General features: G+C 50.5%; 1 protein-coding gene across 1 annotated transcript in view; it reads left to right on the top strand.

The window, feature by feature from the left end:
- SLC6A11 (solute carrier family 6 member 11) overlaps nucleotides 1–21118 on the top strand; it is a 121033-nt gene that overhangs the window by 14775 nt on the left and 85140 nt on the right. The window contains exon 5 of the mRNA XM_024740201.1: nucleotides 8728–8860. Within this exon, the coding sequence (XP_024595969.1) occupies nucleotides 8728–8860 (133 nt within the window). The remainder of the gene's footprint in view (nucleotides 1–8727; nucleotides 8861–21118) is intronic.

The following is a 21118-nucleotide window of genomic DNA, read 5'->3' as shown; positions in this document are numbered from 1 at the left end:
TACACAAAGTTAGGAGGTATTGCTTTGGAAAGGCAGAAACGTGGTGGGGCACTTCCTTCGTATCAACTTTTTAATAGCTTTGTGGTATAATTTACATGCCATAAACTGCACGCTGTTTAGGTGTGCAAGTAGGTGATTTTCGAGCAAACTTGCCAAGTGTGAAATTGTCACCGCAAAATAGGTTTGTACTATTTCCATTTCCCTAGCAAGATCTCTCATGCCATTTATAGTTAATCTCACTGTCCCTGCCAGGCAGCCATTCACCTTCTATCTGTTTCTGTGGATTTGTGTAGTCTGGATGTTGCATATTCAGTGGAGTCATGCAGTGTGTGGTCTCTGTCACTGTCCTCATGAAACTTAGCATAATGTTTCCAGGGTTCATCCATATTCTAGCATGTATCACTGCTTTGTTCCTTTTTGTGGCCGAGTAATATTCCATTGTATGGATAGACCCCAGTTTGTCTATTGGTTGATGGACATTTGGGTGGTTTTCAGTTTTCGGCTCTTTTTGAATAACCTAGGAGTGGAATGGCTGAGTTTTATGTTTAAATTTTTAACAAACTACCAGACTTTTCCAACGTGGCCAGAACATTTTATATTCATACCAGAAATATGTGAGGGTTCCACTTCTCCGTATTCTTGAGGACATTTATCATTGTCTGTCTTTTTTTTTTTTTTTTTTTTTTTTTTTTTTTTTTGTGGTACGCGGGCCTCTCTCTGCTGTGGCCTCTCCCATTGCGGGGCACAGGCTCCGGAAACGCAGGCTCAGCGGCCATGGCTCACGGGCCCAGCCGCCCCGCGGCATGTGGGATCTTCCCGGACCAGGGCACGAACCCGTGTCCCCTGCATCAGCAGGCAGACTCTCAACCACTGCGCGACCAGGAAAGCCCTGTTGTCTGTCTTTTTGATTACAGCCGTCCTCTTGGGTGCACCCTAGTGGTATCTCATTGTGGTTTTAATTTTCACCTTAATGGGGAATAGTTCTAAATAAGATTGGGAAACATTGGGTTAGACAGAGCTGTAGAGGTGTCTTTATTGCAGGACTTCTCAGAGCCTTTAATAGTCTAATGAGCATTGGGACTCGCTAAGGAGGGCTATAATGTGCAGCCATTTCTCAGTGAGGTCCCAGTGTGACCTCAGGGTGTATTAAAGGATTAGTGTTCTTTGGGAAGCATTAGCCTAGGACAGAGGTCAGGAAACTATGAGCCAAATCCCATCTGCTGCCTGTTTTTGTAAATAAAGTTTTATTGGAAGACAGCCATAGTGTTCATTTACATATTGTCTCTGGCTGCTTTCACACTGCAAGGATAGAGTTGAATAGTTGGGACGGAGACCATATGCCTTGCGAAACCTAAATCTGTACTATTTGGCCTTTTACAGAAACTGTTTGTTGACCCCTGACCTAGGAGTGCCTGGTGTGTGTAGATGCTCACTGCACCTTCATGGGGAAGGAGGGACCCGTCCTCAGGGTACAGGTGGGGACCAAGGAAGCACTTGGTGAGGCTTTGTATTATTTGAGCTGGTGCTTGAAGGACAGGCAGAATTTTTAAGGCATGTGAGAATTTACAGGGACATTCTTGGCAGAGAGAACCGTGGAATGAATCCTGGAAAGTGGAGGGGACTTCCTCACGACCTGGGAGGAGGATTTCTGCAGTGATAGAAGAAGTTGGCATGGGAGCTCCAGACCCCACAGACCAGCTTCGTTGCCTAGTTGTCTTCCCTGGGTGACACATTTCTAGTCCATCTTCCCCAGGATGGGGCCATGGGTCCGAGCACTGTCTCTGAAGTTGGATAGATGAGGCTTCAGGTTCTGCCTCTGCCTTTCTGGGCATGTTGCTGCCCTAAGCTACAGTTTTCCCATCAGTAAAGTAGGAATCATGGTTGCACTGGCCTCAGTAAGCATGGAGGGAGTGCAGACTGTCACTGACCTTGTCATCACCTTTCTCCTCCCTGAGGGCAGGACTCACCTGCCTTCCTCATCACTGCAGGCCCTGCTCTTAGGGCCCTCAGCAACGCACAGGTAGCATCCAGTCACTCTCCTGAGTGAACGCATGATGCAGAGGCCTAGGAGGACCCCTGCCCTGAGTCCCCAGCTCAGTTTAGGGCCTCGACCGAGGGCTCTGCAGGAGCAGACCCCGTACACGGGGAGAGTTGGGGGCCTGCACTGGGCCGGGGAAGTGAAAGCAGGACCCCGAAGGTGGAGGGATTATGGAGGGGGCAGGGAAGGCGCATTTGTTTGGGTGATGGGCTGTCTTTGTTTGTTGCTTTGGGAGACCAGAAAGGAGGACTGAGCAAGGCTATTTATAGCGCAGTCCCTCAGTGCCAGCTTTTAGGGCGGCCTCTGCATCCCTGGCAGTGCTACCCTCCATGGCAGGTTAAAGAAAGGTGATGCGTTTGCCGGCTCCATGCTGGACACTGAGATGAGGCCTCCCCGGTCGGCTTGGGACCCGTTCCCACAGCGCCCCTCCCAGGCCCTCTGCGGTGGTGGGAGAGAAGGGTCTACTCCATCTCTGCTTTCTCTGGTCAAACGACTCTCGGCTCTGGAAGCTAGCATGTGGAAGGAAAGCGCCAGGTATGAGGCTGTTTCCTTCCCTCTGGACTCAGCCCCTCTGTGTGTGTGAGACACAGAGAGGACAGTGAGGGTGTTGCAGGATCGGATTCCAGCCACTTCCCTCAGACTGCGGAGGACATAGCAGAAGCCTTGAGTGGGAGGCATCCTCTCTCTGGGGTCAGCTTCTGCCGAGACAGAAGGATGTGAGGCCATCAGAAGAACCTGGTTTCAGGTCCCAATCTGGGCCAGTTGCTTCCCCATTCTGGGCCTCAGTCTCCCCACCTGTAGAATGGGTATAAGAATGCCCTCATGGTAGTTATGTTGGTGTGAGGACTGAATGCAGTGAGATGTGAGGGCTCTTGGGTGGCACCTACCACGGTCCCCTCTGCTACCAGCTCCTTCTTGTTCCTTACTCTGAGAGTCTCTTAATGAGGATAGTTTGCTTTTCAACTCACCTCTTGGATTCCCAATTCTTTCTCTCTTCTTCCTGTAGAAATGACGTCTCCACGCATGGATTCTTTCCCTGCTGCCCGTCTCAGAGAGTTCTACCTGCTTCTTTCCTCCCTCACCCCCCATTCCCTTCTGCATTTGAAGCTTCCCCTCCCTCCTGGCTCTTTCCCATTAAGTATCCCAGTCATGCCAACCTGAAAATAAAACAGGTGTAAGTAAGACAGCTCTGATGCCCTGTGGCCGAGAACTACTAGTTTGCATTCTCATCAGAGCAACTTCCCCAAAGAGCCGCCTCAACAGGTCTCACCTCCCCTCTGCTCCCTGCGTGCTGCTGTCTGAAGTCTGCCCCGCCAGGGCTGGGCAGCTCTCCTTGCTTCACCTGCCACTCTGGCCCCGAATCCCGCAACGCTCTCCCTCTCACCAGGCTGCTTGGAGGCACTTGGCAGATGGGTTGCTTGCCCTCCTGGAACGCCCTCTCCCTCTGCCTCTGGGGATGCCACCTTCTTCAGGGATGCCTAACCCTTCTCTGTCTTCTCAAAGGGCTCCTCTCAGCCTCCATCTGCCCTGTAAATGATGGGGTTCTGAGGGTTCTGTGGCCAGCCCTCTCCCTCCCGTTTCCCCAGCTCTCCCCAGGAGGCCTCATGCTCTCCCAGGACACTTGATGGCCAAGGGCTCAGGTCTGAATCTCCTGCCTGCATCTCTGTTGTGAGCTTTGTACCCAGACACCCAGCTGCCTCTGGGCCTTGCAGCCGACTGGGTGTTCCACAAGCATCTCAAAATCACCTTATCTAAAAGATTGACTCTCCGGGGCTTCCCTGGTGGTGCAGTGGTTGAGAGTCTGCCTGCCGATGCAGGGGATGCGGGTTCGTGCCCCGGTCCGGGAGGATCCCACATGCCACGGAGCGGCTGGGCCCGTGAGCCATGGCCGCTGAGCCTGCACGTCTGGAGCCTGTGCTCCTCAACGGGAGAGGCCACAACAATGAGAGGCCCGCGTACCGCAAAAAACAAAACAAAAAAAGATTGACCCTCCACCTCCTCCTCCTCTACACCAATTGACAATTCATTCCTGCTCAGCTAATGACCCCCATCCATGAAGGTACAAACCTGGCATCCGTCTGGACCTCCAACTTCCCTGCTACCTGCCACCCCCAGGCAGCCACCTTGCACCCCTGCTGCTCCCCAGCCCATCTGTTCCCCTCCAGGGCCATTTTCCTACCTTAGTCCAGCCCCTCCCTCTTTATTGTCCAAATTAAGGCAAAAGTCTCCACACTGGGCACCTTGCTCCATTCCACCCTTACCATCCAGTCTTTCCAGTGCAGCCAAAGAGAGCTTTCAGAAACATGCACCTGATGGAGTCTTCCTCTTTTTTAAGATTCTTCTCGGCTTCCATCACCCTCAGGATGAAGCCCCAGCTCCTCAGCAAGGCTCAGAGTCCAGCTCTTGCTCATCACTCCAGCCTCATCCTTTGCCCCCACTTCTTACCCTGCTTCCTGCTGCACATTGAGCCCTTGTTCCAGCCACCTGGCTTTTGCCTTTGGTGGACTTTCTGCCCCAAATGCCTCCCTCTTCTTTGTTAACCCTCCAGGGCCTCCACAGCCCCACTCCCACGTCCGGATACTGGCCAGATCTGCACTGAGGGTCCCCTGCTGTCCTTGCCCTCTCCACACTCTGCTCTGTTCCCGTGTCCGTCTTCCCCCGTGGACCATGAGCTCTTGAAGGACCCCAAGTGTAGCACAGTACCTGACACACTGAAAACACCTTAATAAGTATCATTTGAATAAATTAATAAATGTGTGAAAGATGAGTGCCGTGTACTACTAAAGCCCAGCGCACGAAGTCACGTGAGGTAGCTTTAGGGGGGGTGCATTCACCATGGCTTTAATTTGTAAAGAAGGAAGGAAGGGGTGTTTTTAGTGTCATGGGGGAATCTAGGAGCTAGCACTGCAGCTGAAAGTCTGGGCCCTGGAGCCAGGATCCCTGGGTTCAGATCCCGCCCGTCACTTGCTCTCGGCATGACTTTCGGCAAGTTACCTAACCGCCTGGCACCTCGGTTTCCCCATCTTTGAAATGATGATAACAGTTACGTCTACCTCGAGGATTGTTGGGAAGGTGAGATGAGTTCCTGCTTGAAAACCTATGGAAAGGAGGTGACGTCCCTTCCCCAAGGTCACATAGCTTGTCAGGAGCAGAGCTGGCTTTTGAGCCCAGCCATCTCTGTGTGTGCCCAGGGCTGGAGAAGCAGAGGCATTACACCTCCAAGTGCTGGGTGGAAATCTCCAGAAATAGTCTTATGGCCTGAAAAAAATGCTTCATGAAGAACCTGCTTTCATGCCTGGCTCATAGTAGGCGCACAGTATTACTTGGGTAAATGAATCCCTCCGAAGGGCCCCATCCAGTCTGCAACATGTCCCGCCCCCTGAGCGGTGTCGGGAGGTCTGTTCCTGGGTCCTTTTTTGCCAGGGTGTTGGCAGCAAACTCTTCCTTATTCAGACCTTTCTTCTGTCCCAGCGCTTCACGGGGGAGGGTCATTAAGAAAGTTTTTTCCCAGGAAGAGCTGTGCTTTCTCCAAGTCTCCAGAGTTGAGTGTCCCAGCTCCCATGCTGTCAAAGGCTGCCCTTGTAGATTTGAAAACAACCCCGCAGTCCTGCAGGCTGAGAACCTGGTCCCCGAGCCTCCTTTCTTTAGAAACTCAATGTCCCTTGCTAGTTAGAGTCAGTGCTGGTTAAACCTAAAGAAAATAGTTTGAGGATGTTTTCAAATAAGGTCTGGTGGAACAAAAGAGCAATTCATCCTGCATAGCTTTTAGTAATCTGCTTCCCATTTGGGGAATTAGATTGTTCAATTAAGCGAGAGGGTGCTGAAGCCAGCTGCATGACTCAAAAGTTTGCAGCATCCAAACTGTGGAAGAGGGGGGCCTGCACCAGCTCTCTCCTGGCGGGTCTGCTCCCTTCTTTCTCCCTCTGTCCCTGTGCTGTTTCCAGTTTTCAGATTCTCTGTTCAGGAAACAACCTCACCAGCAAGAGGGCATGGGTGTGCATGCAGCCCTGCTAGACCTGTCTCGGTGTTTCTTTAATGGAGATTTCGAGGCTGCAGTGACAGGCACAGAGAGTACCCTGGGCATTTCCGTCTGCCATAGCCGCTTTCTTTCCTGCTCTGGGTTGTCCTTTCCCATTCGCCACCTGATGGGTGTTTGGGAAGCTTCGGGGGGGGGCAGTTTGTAAGGTGGTACTTATGCATCCTCGGCTACGAGGCTTTAAGTCTGGAGACAGGGGCGTTTGTGAGCGCCCTGAAGTTCCTGCAGAATTTGGGGAGTGAACGGGCACATCAGGGTATTTCTCTGGGGAGAAAGTACATCCTTTCAGTACCCTCTCAGAGGAGGCCTAACTCCCTGTCCACGTCCTCTCAGAAACAAACAAACAAAACAAAACCCTTGGAGTCTGTACATCATTCCTCCAACACCAGGAAATTCTCCTTCTGCAGTGTTGCTCAAGCCTTGCTGTGCATGAGCTGTCCTCCGGGAAACACAGGAAAAGGTAGCTTCCCGGGAACCATTTTGTAAGGATTCAGACTCAGTGGGTCCACAGGAATTTTTGTATTTTTGGCAAGCACCCCACAAGGACCATGCTCTGGGTCCTGCTGCTCTGTTTTAATGATAGATCCTCTTAAAGGTTTCATTTAATACAGCCTGTCGTTTTAAAACGAATTAAAGCCAAAGACTGCTAGGATCTAAGAAGCAAATAAAGCAACCATTATAGCTAAGCAGCTGTCTCCTTTCTTTCTCAGATAACTTGGACTTCTTTTTGTCCAACTTATCCTAGTACAGGGCAAGCCCCATACCATGCGTGCCTTTTTATCCTCAGTATTAATATAGTGCCTGGTACCTAGTACATGCTCAATAAATGTATATTTAGTAGATGTTCCCCCTTCTGCCTATAGGTGTGAGAGCTGGCTTCCTTTCGAGTAATCCCCAGCTGCACACAGCCCAATTTTATTTGGGGGCCTGCCTGATTTCTCCGACAGGGGCTGGGGCTGGAGGGAGCCTGCAGACCAGCGCTAATTGGTGTCATTGAGTAATTAATGCAAAATCAGGCCCCAAGTGGATTCCCAGGGAGACAGACACTGAGGGAGGCTTTCATGCTTGGTGGGATGGGAGCTGCTTTCTCAAAGGACGTTCCCAGAGCGCCCAGGCGACTGGCGTGGTCCGGTGGGGGTGGCTTGGCAGCCGGCATGGGGTTCGTGGAGCGAGTGTGGAGGGGGTTTGTGTTGGTGCCATGGTTCTGCACAATATGGAGCGTGGCGAGTCTGACTTTAGAGAAACACAAACCCCAGGCTGGGTTGTAGGAGCCAGGCCTGTGTCAGCCCTGAAGGATTGGTGGGGTCTGAGGGAGGGCCGTGGCTGATCACGTTGGCTCAGCGCAGCCAGGATCCCCCTCTCCTGTGGCCTGGGCCCTCTGGGACACCCCTGCCCCTTGGCACACTATTCAAGGCTCCCGAGGATGCCTCCTCTGTTTCTCTGTCCTGCTTTTCACTTCTGGTCTCTGGGCTTCCTCGTTCCCCAAGTATCCCATGCTCTGTTTTCTGGCCTTTGCTTTTGCTAGTCCCTGGGCCTAAAACAATCTTTACCCGCTCCTTCTCCTGGCTAAACTCTATCATCCTTCAAAATCTGGCTCAAATATCATTTCTTCCAGAAAGCTTTCTCTGACACCTGCGGCAGTCAGGAGAGTTTGGATTATGCTGTAGTAACAAAGATCTTACTTAGTAGCTTGAAGCAACAGAGTTGGGTTTCTTTTTGTTTTTGTGGCTTTTTGTTTTTTGAATGAAAGGTTATTTAAGTTCTACAGTACTTTACAGTTTTCAAAATTTTCACACCCATGACTTTATATAATCCCATAATAACCCCTTAAAAAAAAAAAAATCCTACCCCTGTCTTGCCCCTCCCCCCTTCCCTCTCTCCACTGGTAGCCACTAGTTTGTTCTCTGTATCTGGAAGCCGGCTTCTTTTTTGTTTTATTCACTAGTTGGTTGTATTTTTTAGATTCCACATAGAGTGATATCATCCAGCATTTGTCTTTCAGCAGAGTTTGCTTCTTGCTTCTTGCATTTAAAAATAGCCACCCCGCTCATGTGGGGTGGCAGGAGGGCTCATGTACTCACTTAGGAACTTGGACTTCTAGAGGTCCACCTTGAACACATGCTTCTGTTATGAGAGCCACACTAGGGCAAAGAGAACATGGCGGACCACACCGCCTGCCTCTGAACGCCTCCGTCTGAAGGGAAGTGTGTGCCGCTGGCCAAAGCAAGTCCTCTGGCCACCGTTGAGTTCAGCAGGGTTGTGTAATCTCCCCTGAGGGAGGGACCTGGGATGTTTATGGACCGTCCTGCCGTCTTCCAGCACCCCTGAGGTGGGCTAGGTACTTCTCGGTCTTCCCAAAGTCCCTGTGCTTCTTCCCATTGCAGCTCTTACCATACTGTTTCCATAAACCATCTGCTAACCCGCATCCTATCCCCCATGGAGCGAATCCATGAAGGCTGTGGCTGAGTCTTTCTCCTTTCTGAGGCTCCCACACCCGGCCCTGAGTTTGGCTCAGAGAAGACCCTTGGTGAATGGTGGGCGAATGAGTGAGTGAGTGGGCTGTCCTTGCCCCTCTGCAGCACTAGCTTTGCTTATGGTGGGGTCAGTGTGGGCTATCTCCAACCCCCGTGACTCTCTGCCCTCCCTCCTGCAGGCGCCGGGTCCTGGCCATCTCAGATGGGATCGAGCATGTTGGGAACCTTCGCTGGGAGCTGGCCTTGTGTCTGCTGGCAGCCTGGACCATCTGTTACTTCTGCATCTGGAAGGGGACCAAGTCCACAGGAAAAGTAAGAGGTGGATCTTTAGCTAGCCGCGGGCAGGGGAGGGGCGAGTCGTCCTTGGACAAGCCACAGGTGACCCAGAGAATGCCAGGGGGCTCACGTTGCAAAGGCCAGCTCCTAAGTTGGAGGCTAGGAGGAGTGCTAGACAAGGAGTCCAGAGCTGGAATCCCAGTCCACTGCCTGTTTGCCACATACCTCGGGGTGTTCGGTTCTACCTTCTGAGCCTCAGTTTGCTCAACTGTGAAATAATAAAGCCTGGTCCTGTTTTCTAACTGGGTTGAGAGTCATATAAGGAAAGTAGAGTTAAGGTGCTTTGGAAACCAGGAAATGCTAAACTACTACCATGGGGTTTTTGTAATGAAGACCTGCACTCCAGGCGTGTGCTAGGGCAGGTGGTGCTGGGTGCCTCCGCTACAGATCCCGAGTTCTCACCAGCCTCCATCTTGTAGCCTTGCTGTGCCGGCTGCAGCAGGTGGGCTCCAGGGCCAGTGCCTCACAGGGGAGGAGAAATGGAGGGAGACAGCCAGCTCTGCACTGCCCTGGCCTGGAAGTTACTGCGGCTCTTCCACTCACAGGCCACTGGCCTGAGCCTAAGGCACAGGCTTACCAACCGCCAGGGAGGCTTAGAAGTGAGGGCAGCAAAGGGCCGTCTGAGGAGTACAGCCATCTGTACCACAAGTCTCACTAGAGGTTATAAATGTGTAGCTCATGGCCAAGTCCAGCCCACTCATGTATCATATTAAAAAGAAAGGAGGTGGGGGAGAATTAGTTACCAACATTCAGAAGTCAGGAAGTTTCTTGTGAAATATGTGAAAAAAGATATAGGACTCTGTCGTCCCTCGGAAAGTTGGAAGATTGGGCCGTGCTGGGGTTGATTACCTACCCGGTAGCATTGGGCTGAGTTGAGCCACAGCCACCCGCTTCTAGGGATACTAGGTTGACCAGTCCCCGCCATTTCCATCACCCCTGGTCCTGTGGCTGAGTGTCAGTGCCGTTAGTTTCCTCATTTGTGGAAAAGAGGAAAATCAGACTTTTTTTAAATGCCTGTGTCACCCTGACTGTGTCACTCCCCACCTGCCTGCTTCTGGTAGGCAGTTGCTCATAAACTTTATTCTAAGTTATTGGCTGGGGCAGTGGGTGAAGACAAAACGTCCAAGGAAATAGGAACTTAATAACTCCGGGACCTTTTGCAAGAGATGGTCCCCTTGGCTCCCACAGTGGTAGGTGAGATGAAGAGGAAACTGCTAGAATGTGGGAGGCGGGCAGACCTGCAGGAGGGGCTTAGGAGAACACAGAAGAGATACCAACAAGCCCCGTGCTGTGGGCTATAAGGAGGCCAAGGACGGACTAGAAAGTCGTCATAACTGTGCCTCAGGGACCAGAGAGTAGAACAGAGACTCTCATGTCCTCTCAGCCGAGGTGATTTTGCTGATCGTTGCTTTCTCTGGTTTGTATCTTAAAGACAACAGGATTTTTTTTGTTTTTCCAAACATAAACTTCATTGTATTACCGACTACATGCATCCTGCCCCCATGCCCCCCTTGCTGCCTCTTCTGGCTAAAGAAGAGGAGAAAGACTGGAGGGGGTGAGAACCAGGGTCTGGAACCATGGTCCACATCTCAGGTCTCTCTCTCTCACTGGCTGAGACCTTGGGTGCATCATTTAACTTCTCTGAGCCTGTTTCCTCTTCTGCAAAACAGGGATTGATGAGTGACCTCGTCTCAGGGATGGTTATAGGAGTGAAATGCAAGACTGCACATTTCAGCACTTAGCAGAATGGGGAACTGATCATATGTGCTGAGTAGACGGTGATTTAAAAACATCTTGTTATAAAACCTATTCATTCAAGAAGTAGTTTCTGAGTATCTGCTTAATACCTAGCATTATTCAGTGGGTATGTAAAGATAAATAAAGCACAGCCTCTACCCTACCCAGGTGACATATGTGAACGTGCCTTGTGAACCATAGAAAAAAGGGAGGAGGTATCATGGGTGGTGCTCTTACTGCTCCTACTGTGATGACCGCCTTTCCGCGAGTCCACGCTGGGCCAGTGAGGGCTGCAGTGATGAGGTTTTGGTGCGGGCGCGCACATGGGCTGTCCACATGCATGTGTGGCTTTGAGCTCTTGGTCCTGGACCAGGGCCACGGCAGAATTTCATTCCACTCAGCCCTCAGGAGGAAGCTCAGTCCCCAATGGGGCCACTTGCCATTGGCTGGGACATCGAGCCTGTGTGTCAGAGAATCCTAAGGCAGGGACCAGGTATCAAGGAAGAGCCGGTGAGCTATGTTCCGAGAGATTTCAGAAAAGATTTAGGGAAGGCAAGGTGACGGTTATTGAGTACTTCAGATGCCCCTTCCATTCAGACCTTGAAACAACCCCATGAGACGCAGGAGCTAGCATTATCTCCATTTTACAGATGAGGAAACTGAGGCTTCGGGGGGTTACATAACTTGCTCAAGGACACTCAGGTAGGGAGGGGAGGGCTGGGATTAACCCCAAGCCTCGGTGACCACGTAGCCTATGCCTCTGGGTGAGTGTACCATCATTCCTGTTATCTGTGACCTGAGGACAATGGCAATTTCCTTATGGATTGGTTATGAAGAGGCCGTTAATGAGAATGCCTAGAACATAGTAGGTGCTCCATGATTGTTGGTTGCAGCTGGATCTAAATGGTGCTATTAAGGGAAATGCTGAAGTCGTATGAACAAGTATTTTCCTCAAGACTGCTAGAGGAAACTGCTAGCTCTTCCCCATGTTTCATGCCCAAGACCAGGGTAAGTGTCCAGGATGAGATGTGGTTTGCTGGACCTGTGAGGTTCCTTAGAGATTATCTGGTCCATCTGCACCCGTATTTTATGCATGAGGAAACTGAGGCTCAGAGAGCAGAAGGGACTTGTCCACGGTCTCACAGTGAGTAAGTGTCAGGTTGGGACCTGGTCTGGTGGCCCAGCTCCCTGGCTGTTTATAAATGACAAGGTTCTGTAGGTCACATCTGACAGTTTGGGGAGACCGGGGGAGCCCGGATCAGCATGTGGGCTCCTCAGGAGAGGGTCTGATGCTTTTGTTACTGTTTATCATTCATCTCACCTTGAACATGAGCCCAGTGTCCAAAGGCTTTTCGATTTTGTACAAAAACAGTTAAAAATAAACACAGAGTCATCTGAGTCTTCCTGAGTGGGCAGAGGTTGCCCCTGCCGCCTGCCTGCGGGACCCTGGCCAGGGCCGCTCTCAGGAGTCAGTTGAAGGAAGCAGCAAGAACTCCATATTCCTGCTGTTGTCCAGGCCACGCCTGAGTTGGCTCTTCCTCTGCATCCCAAGTTCCAGCGTGCTCTCCATACCTGGGCTTCACCAGAAATTTCTGCAATTTCATTAACTTGGAAAAAGTTCCTGGCCGCATCCTGTCTCCAAGGCAAAAACTATAACCCCAGCCTTAACGCAATCGAGAGCCCATCCCCCGCTCAGGAGTTCATGCAGACGCTGCAGGCTCAGCCTCTTGGCAGGTGGCTCTGTAAGTAGGGATTTCGGATCACGTCACAAATAAGTAGATCACAGATGAAGCCGTGGCAAGGCGATAGGTGAAGGTATAGCAGTGCTCTCTAGCGGCCCGAGGGGCGGTGTGTGGGCCCTGACGCTGTGTTGGCGTCATTGCTCCCACCAAGGACAATCGCTGTATGTGACCTTCACTCCATCTCCTCCTGCGCCTTCCTCAGTGCTTTTCATCCTTCTGACATCACAGAGGCCCGCATGCAGCATCTCCCAGAGTCAGGGCAAGCAACACGAACTCCCAGAAGAAGCTGCTCTGGCTGGAGAGAGAGTAGCTAGGTTCCAGCTTTGGCACATAGCAAGTGGCACATGGCTGTTGCTTAGTGAACATTTGAGGAACGGATGAATCCTGCCTGGGCAGGGGCTCCCTGTGAGGTGCTGGGACACACTGGGGAACAGTTATAGACAGTCAGGTCCTATGAACATGGGGCTTCTAATGGCGGAGAACTGGCTCTGGAATGTTAGAATATAGCTTGTCCGAGCTGGGAGGGTTTAAGTCCAAACCCTATTATATAAATAAGGAAGTGGAGGCCCAGAGAGGCTACAAGATTTGCCTAAGACCACCCTGCTTGGAAAGAGCAGAGTTGGGATCCAAATCCAGATCTGTCTGCCTTCCCTAGGCCTGGTACTCATCTGTTCTCATACCTCCAGCTGTGGGTTCATGTCCAGGTTCAAAGAGAACACATGGATCCGATTTCTGAGCGCGTGGCAGGGGCTTAGTAAGCCATTTATTTTCTTGCCCTGGTTTTAGTTCTACAAGGTTATTTTTCTTCTCTCTCTGGACAATATTGGAAATTCTCACAAGTCTGGATTAACAAAATAAATAAGAACGTTTCTCAATTGTATATCAAGTCCTGAGAAAATATAGGATTCTGAAACACTTGCTTTCTTCAGGAGGAAACTTCCAGGCTGTTTATAACTGGTCATCTTCTGGATGATAATCATTTTCAATTGATAATTGAAATCAAGTGGCTAAGGCATGGAGACATCTTTGTGATTTTCTTGTGTCCTTGTTTTTTGTTTTTAAAGATTTTATTTTTTAGAGCAGGTTTAGGTTCACGGCAAAATGAAGCAGAAAGTACAGGGATTTCTCATGCACTCCCTGCCCCCAACACTGTATAACCTCCCCCATTATCAATATCCCCCGCCAGAGTGGTACATTTATCACAACCGGTGAACCTACTTAAACTCATCATAATCTCCCAAAGTCCATGATTTTCATTAGGGTTCACTCTTGGTGTTGTACATTCTGTGGGTTTGGACAAATGTGTAATGACATGGATCCACCATTACAGTATCATATAGAATAGTCCCATTGCCCTAAAAATCCTCTGTTCATCTCCCCCCTTCCCCATCCCTGGCAACCACACACACACACAAAAAAAACCCAGTCTTTTGCTGTCTCCATAGTTTAGACTTTTCCAGATGCCGTATCATTGGAATTATACTGTATGTAGCTTTTTTAGGTTGACTTCTTTCACTTAGTAATGTGCATTTAAGTTTCCTCCATGTCTTTTCATGGCTTTATAGCTCATTTCTTTTTAACACTGAGTAATGTTCCATTGTCTGAACGTACCACAGTTTGTTGATCCATTCACCTATGGACGGACATCTTGGGTACTTCCAAGTTTGACAATTAGGAGTAAAGCTGCTGTGAACATTCGCGTGCAAGCGTTTGTATGGGCATATGTTTTCAACTCCTTTGTATTAATACGAAGGAGCATGACTGCTGGTTCTTATGGTAGGAGCATGCTTAGTTTTGTATGAAACCACTGAACTGCCTTCCAAATTGGCTGTACCATCTTGCATTCCCAACAGCAGTATGAGAGAACGCCCGTTATCTGCATCCTTGCCAGCATTTGGCATCGTTGGTGTTTTGGATTTGGGCCATCCTAATAGATATGTAGTGGTATCTCTTTATTGTTTTAATTTGCATTTCCCTGATGACAGGTGATGTGGAGCATCTTTTCATATGCTTATTTACTGTCTGTATATCTCTTTGGTGAGGTGTCTGTTAAGGTCTTTGACCCATTTTGAAATCGGTTGTTTGTTTTCTTATTGTTGAGTTGTAAGAGCTCTTTGTGTATTTTGGATAACAGTCCTTTATCAGATGGGTCTTTTGAAAATATTTTCTCCTGGTCTGTGGCTTGTTTTCACATTTTTTTGGCATTGTCTTTTGCAGAACAGACGTTTTTAATTTAATGAAGTCCAGCCTATCAACTAGCTCTTTCATAGATTGTGCTTTTGGTGTTGTATCTTATCTAAAAGTCTTTGCCATACCCAAAGTCATCTAGGTTTTCCCTTATGTTATCTTCTAGGAGTTTAATAGTTGTGCATTTAGATCTATGACCCGTTTTGAGTTAATTTTTGTGAAGGGTGTAAGGTGTGTGTCTCGATTCATTTTTGCATGTGGATGTCCATTTGTTGAAAAGACTGGCTTTGCTCTTTCCTTGTTTTTTTTATTATTTGCCCACCAAATCCATCTTGCCCATCGCCACCACCAGGTCCTCCCTCTGGTCTCATAGGCCTCAAGCCACTAACTTGTTTTGACAACTCCTCACCTAACCTCTCCAGTTGTTGACCAAGTCTACTTTGTAATCACCCTAGAAAGCATCCTGTCTTGTCCATTTTTATTGTCCATCCATCCACTCAGCCACCCACCTAGACATTCAACAGTAGCTCCCCAGGACCTCCAGAGTGAAAATTGCTCTTAGAACTTCCCATTTGTACAAACACATTGCTGACATGCAGAATGACACAACTGAAATCCTTTATGTTCTATGAAACAATAATTTCAAATAAATTCAAGGTGCTCCTGTCTTTATTCTATGTTGTCATCCTACAGCATGGAAGCAACCTTAGGGAATGGTGATAGCCTAGTACCTGCTATGCATATTCTTTGAAGACTGAAAAAACCAGTCCTTACTACGTGTCATTCTCTTGTGGCTTTGCTAGACCTTAGTCCGACCCGGGGATCGGTCAGCATTGGCCTTTGGCCAGATTTCACCTATGGCCTGCTTTTGTAAATAAAGTTTTATTGGAACGCAGCCACATCCATCTGTTTCTGCGTTGCCTTCAGCTGCTTTTGTGCTACTACAATGGCAGGGCTGAGTAGTTGCAACAGAGTTTGTGTGACCCACAAAGGCTAAAATATTCACTATCTGGCCCTTCACAGAAAAAGTTCATGGATCTCGCCTCTGTTAAACTAATTAATGCAAACTATTTGACATGTAACAAGAAACTAACACCTAAATTGCTGTCACCCCAAACGTGGACCACTTCAGATGCTGCAAAGCTACAGTGGTTGTTTGCAATGGAGAGCTTTTCTGAAGGAATCTTAAAATCTCACCCCAGCCCTTCCAGCTCCTAAATGTTCTGGTTCTTGTATCCGAATGCTCACTAGCTATGGATGTTACTCATTGATTCTTCTGTTCATTCATTAAATGTTTATCGCTCACCTACTGTGTGCCAGGTACCAGGCTGGGGGCTCTTTTCAGTGGTGAGCGAGTCAGACTGTGAAGCTGACTATTGGTGGGGGAGATGGAGAACAAACAGCTATAGAAACGCTGTGGGTGGAGGACAGGGGCCTTGAGGGGGAAGAATTAGGGCAGGAGACACTCTCGGGGTGGGGGGGGCCAGGAAAGCCTCCCTGAGAGAGGCCCTCATCTGTGATGGGAAGGATGGGAAGGGATTGGCCTGGTGAGCAGCACAGATGAAATTCTCAAGTGGGAAGGACTCGGTGAATTTGAGAGGCAAAGTAAAGGTGGAGGCCAGATGGAGTCGATGTTAGCACGTGATGGGGCAGGGGACAGACTAACAGCCATGGTGAAGGGTCGGGGATTTTATTCTAAGGGCCGTGGAGAGCCGCTGAAAATTTTTAAGCAGGGGTAGCACGATCCGACTTGCATCCTGAAAAGCTGGCTCTGGCTACTCGTGGACAATGGATGGGTGGGAGCAGAGAGGCTGGGGAGCTCTAGTAGCGGGTGACCAGGGTGAAGGTGCAGCGGGGTGGAGAGAAGTGTCCGATCAGAGACACCTTTTGGTGCGGCATCCTTCTTCTGTGGGACCTGATGCTGCACAGGAGTCTAAGACCTTTCTCTCTCTTTTGAGTTTTGAATGGGGCGGCTTGCCCAGCTCTTGCCTAGATGCTCTGCCCTCTGCAGGCAGCCCTTCCTGCCCACCAGCTAGTCAGGTGCCCCCTCATGCCGCCCGCACTCCCTGCCCAGCTGGCTGCTGTTCTTTGCTCTGTCCCCCTGGAGGTTCCTTCTTCTGTCCTCCTCTCAGAGGATGATTTATGGATTTTTCCCCCTCGTTTCCTGGTCTCCAGGAGCAGTGGTTGGGAGGGGAGGGTGCTACAAAAACAGTTCTGGCCTCTTCCCTGCCTCCTCCTGGTGCCACTTTAAAGGAAGCTGCAGGATTAGCTGGGGTTTTAAGCAGAATTCTGCCTTCTCGCTGCTTTAGGCCACTGTTTTTATTCTTTTCAGAGCTCCAGGACACCAAGGCAGGAAAGAAGAAAACACACACACAGAGACACACTCGCACAGAAACAGCTGCAAATAGCCTTGAATTGATTTTTTTTTTCTTTTCCTTCCTTCATTCACAAACAAGTAGAGGAGTTGGAGGTAGTACAAGGACTCTTTCTTTTATTAAAGTGTAGTTGACTTACAATATTAGTTTCAGGTGTACAACATAGCGATTCAGTGTTTTTATAGATTATACTCCATATAAAGTTATTGGGAAATATTGGCTATATTCCCTGTGCTGTACTTACATCATCCTTGTAACTTATTTATTTTATACCTAGTAGTTTGTACCTCTTACTCCCCTTCACCTGTCTTCCCACTGATAACCACAGCCTGTTTCTGTTACATTTGTGCAAGGGCTCTTAAACAGCCCGCGTCCTCTGCATGATGGTAATGGTAAAGCAGATGTTTCAGTGGCACTTTGATCCAGGCCCTGTTCTAAGGCTACATTAGCCCACTGAGCCATTAAACAACCCTATGAGAAAGGTACGATTGCTAGCCCCATTTTACAGATGAGAAGACAGAGGCTCACAGGGCTTAAGCTGCTTGCCCTAAGATCGTGAGGGATCACACCCCTTCGGGAGCGGGGAGGAGCAGGGTGGGGCCTCTTGGCAGGTGAGGGTGCCTGCTGCCTCCAGCTTATCCCAGACCTGCCAGACGGAGATGCAGCCTGGAGGGGCCATCAGTGGCTCCTCCCTCGAGTGTGTGCCTTTTTCTCCCTCCCTCCCACTACCACCAAGGGGGTTTGGAGCTGCCAGCAGGGAGACCATCAGGAGCCCCCCACAGAAAATTTCTTCTTCAGGAGCGCCCTGTAAAGTGGCTGATGGATTCAATGAGGCATAAAGCAGGAGTAAAGGGGGCAGGGGGGAATAAAAGGGAAAGATGTGTGAAAGGGGAGAGAACAGGCCCAGGAAAGGAACTGGGCAGTGCTGTCTCTCGGCCCTCAAGTGGCCTTTGTTGCAGCCCGAAGCAAGCGGGGACGGCGTTGGTGGTGGGGCTCTTCCAGCGCCCGGCTGCTGTCTGCATTCAGAGAGGAAACTAGAGCGTTCATGAGATGCATGCAGAGAGCCCCGCAGGGAGATCCCCTGCCCTCCGCCCCCAGAGCCCGAGGACACCCCAAGCCACTGCTGAGGGGCCTTTGTGCGATGTTGGGGGCACTTCTCACACAACTGGTCCGGGGAGAGCCGTAGATTGTAACATTAAGTCAAAAGAGTTTAGCGTCTTAATTCAGCCCTTTCTTTGGCCTTGAATGACAGCGCTTCACCTTTAGCGGGAACCCTGGCAGAGAGGAGGGTTGGAAAGGAGGGAAGCTTTGCGACTCAGTAATACCGTCTTTATTAAAGCACAAAGGCCCCCCAAAGTCTGAGTGGTTTCTGGGTGGGAGGGGTCCCGCGGGGCTGGCCACCTCCTGAGAAAGCCCTCGGTGCACAGAGGGGGGCCCAAGGGGAGTGGGCGCTGTTAACCCTTCTGGAGCGCCCCGGGGAGCCCGGCCCTGCCCGCAGCCCATCCACGTGCGGCCATCTCCCTGGGAAACGAGCCGCCCTCCCGCATGGCACTCCCGCATGGCAGCGTCAAGGAGTCAAGTCGGCTTTGCACTCCACGTGAGACCAAGCGAGGTGTCATGGGCTGAACCAGAAACGGGCAGAAGTATTTACGTTGTGCCTCCTGAATGTTAGCACCAGGCTGAGCACTGCAAGGGGGAGTTTAAAAGAATTGCTAGCTGTGTGCCCTGCCCTCCAGAATTGGGCAGAGAAGCTGAAGACAGAGCTAGTGACGAAGGATGGAATGAGCCGACGTTTGGTGTCAAGAGTCCTGCCCCGCAACCCGCCAGCGGTGTGAGTTAGCGCAGCCACCACCACCCTCTCTGGCTCCATTTCCCTGGGCCTCCGTTTCCCCTTCTTTCAAGGGTAGCGTGACAGGTGCAGTGACAGGTGGGGGGGCTGCGCTGGTGTCACTAGGGAGAGAACTTTTGAGTCCTGGGGGCCTGGCAGCCAGAGCATGCCGGGGGTGGGCTGGGAGGGGTCAGCATGTCCAGGAGGCTCCGGGCAGGTGACGGGTGGGCTGGCTCTGACAGATGCGGTGGGAACAGTGACAGGCAAAGGCCCAAAGAGGCACGTAGGGGAGCGGTGAGGGATGGCGTGAGCCTGTGCAGAATGCAGGCCGGGGGCTAAGCAGGGGACTGGCGTGTTGTGGAGGCGTCCGTCACTCGACTGCGCTTGTCTCCCACCAGGGTGTCTGCAGATCCCCTCTGCTCCCCACCCCTGTGGCCATCTTTGTCGGTCAGCATTCAACCAGAGCAGCAGAGCCAGGAGATACGTAGTCAGAGATTCCGTTGAGGAATTGGTGGTGGTGAGGGCTGCCTGGGCAAGTCTGGCGTCCAGAGGGTGGGCTGCAACTCTCTGCAGGAAACGATGCCCACAGGTGGGCGTTCTCCATTAGGGAAACCTTGGTTCTGCTCTAAGGCCTTTGAACCGATTGAATCAGCCTACCCAGATCGTCTAGAACAATCTCCCTTACTTAAAGTCAACTGATTATGGACTTTAATCACATCTATAAAACACCTTCACAGCAACCCCCAGATTAGTGTTTGCTTGAATAACTGGGACTGTAGCCTAGCCACCTAGCAGAGCCTTCCCAGCACCTTCATCCACGTGCCCCCCACCTCACCCCTGGATGTTGGCACAGCAGGCCACCCAGACCCAGGCCGCGTGTTGACCACTGCCAGACTCTGCTTTCTTAACCATGGCTTTCGTTATGCACCTATTCCCTCAGAACTCCACCATAGCTTCCCAGCATCTATAGCACCTACTCTGAGTCTTAAAAATTGCCCAAAGAATATTGTAACGATAGCTATTTCAAAGTGAAAAATGGTCCCCCCTCCAAATCGCTTCCCTGTTGCCCTCCAATCCTTATACACGTTTCGTATAACCATAGTTTGTACCTCATTTAATCATAACATGATAGAATTGAATGTTTTGCCTTTTTCATCACAGAGCCTTCCCGCTGCCCCCATTTTGCCAAAAGACGATTTTTAAATTCCACTGAATAAATCTTTCATGACATCGTAAACTCTTCCATGACTTACTGGACTCAAGATATTTCGTTTTTCCAGTCACTGAAAGTGCTAATGGGAGCGCTTGATTCATGTGGCTTTCCTTCCCTATGGGAGATCATTTTGCTAGGAGGGCGACCAGAATCACCAGTCTTATCTGCCCCAGGAGTCTTTGTCTACTTTCCCTTCCCACCCCCTGCTTCCAGCTGGGCTGGGCCCCTCACCATCTCTCTCCTCATGCCCGGATGCTCATGGTTGAAGGCCCAGCTCAAGTCCGGTCCTGGCGTTTGGGAAATGTTAGGATTGGATGAAAGAGGTAAGTCTCCTTCACCCCAAACACCTGTTCCCTCAGACCCGCCTCCCTGTCCCCACTTTCCACCAGCGCTCCCTTCTCCATGTTCACTTGACAGATGAGCAGGGTGACCGGGGGCACTTTGCCCCCTTCCAGCTCTTGCTTTCTCACCCTCCTGCTGTCTCTTCTCCTCCAGGAAGCCTTCAGGGGCCCCTCCCACCCTCATCCTTCGCAGCCTTCTCTTCGCTCCCCTGATGGCTCTCGCCTCGGCAGCGTCCAGCTGCCCTGAGTTTGCCTCTCGTTGTCTCATGACTGCTGGGCTTGTGGGCCCAGAGTGATTTCTTACCCTGTAGGGCAAATATTTATTAAACATGTCCTGTGCCCAGGACCACAGATATCAACTCTAAACAACTTTAGAGGCTAGACTTTAGAAGACGGGTAAACAGGCAGTTACAAAATATCACTGTGCTGGGGATAAATGCGGCCCCAGGAAGCAGTGGGATCCACGCTGGCTGGGGAGGTACGGATGGTTATTAATTACCCAAAGGCAGAGGAGAAAGGAGATTCCAGGTAAAAGGAACCACGTACAAAGGCCAAAAAGCTAGCTTACATCCTTTTTCCTCCCTCCTCTCTTTTTCCTTCCCTCTTTCTTCCTCTTTGTATATGCTGACAGAGCATCCATGGCTTGTCGGGGGCCCTTGTGCATTTCTCTGTCCCCGGGGTAGCCCACGTGGTAGGTGCTGGGAACTATCACATGTTGATTCAATCAGCCAACAAGTGTGTGATGCCTGTCACATGCTAGGACCTGTTTGACTGATTGAGGTGAAAGTTCTAAAGCATTTCCTGGCTTTCA

The sequence above is a fragment of the Neophocaena asiaeorientalis genome, unplaced genomic scaffold, assembly GCF_003031525.2.
Source record: "Neophocaena asiaeorientalis asiaeorientalis breed wild unplaced genomic scaffold, Neophocaena_asiaeorientalis_V1.1 scaffold75, whole genome shotgun sequence".
In the NCBI taxonomy this organism is placed as follows: domain Eukaryota; kingdom Metazoa; phylum Chordata; class Mammalia; order Artiodactyla; family Phocoenidae; genus Neophocaena; species Neophocaena asiaeorientalis.
This window is presented reverse-complemented; position numbering and strand designations above follow the sequence as displayed.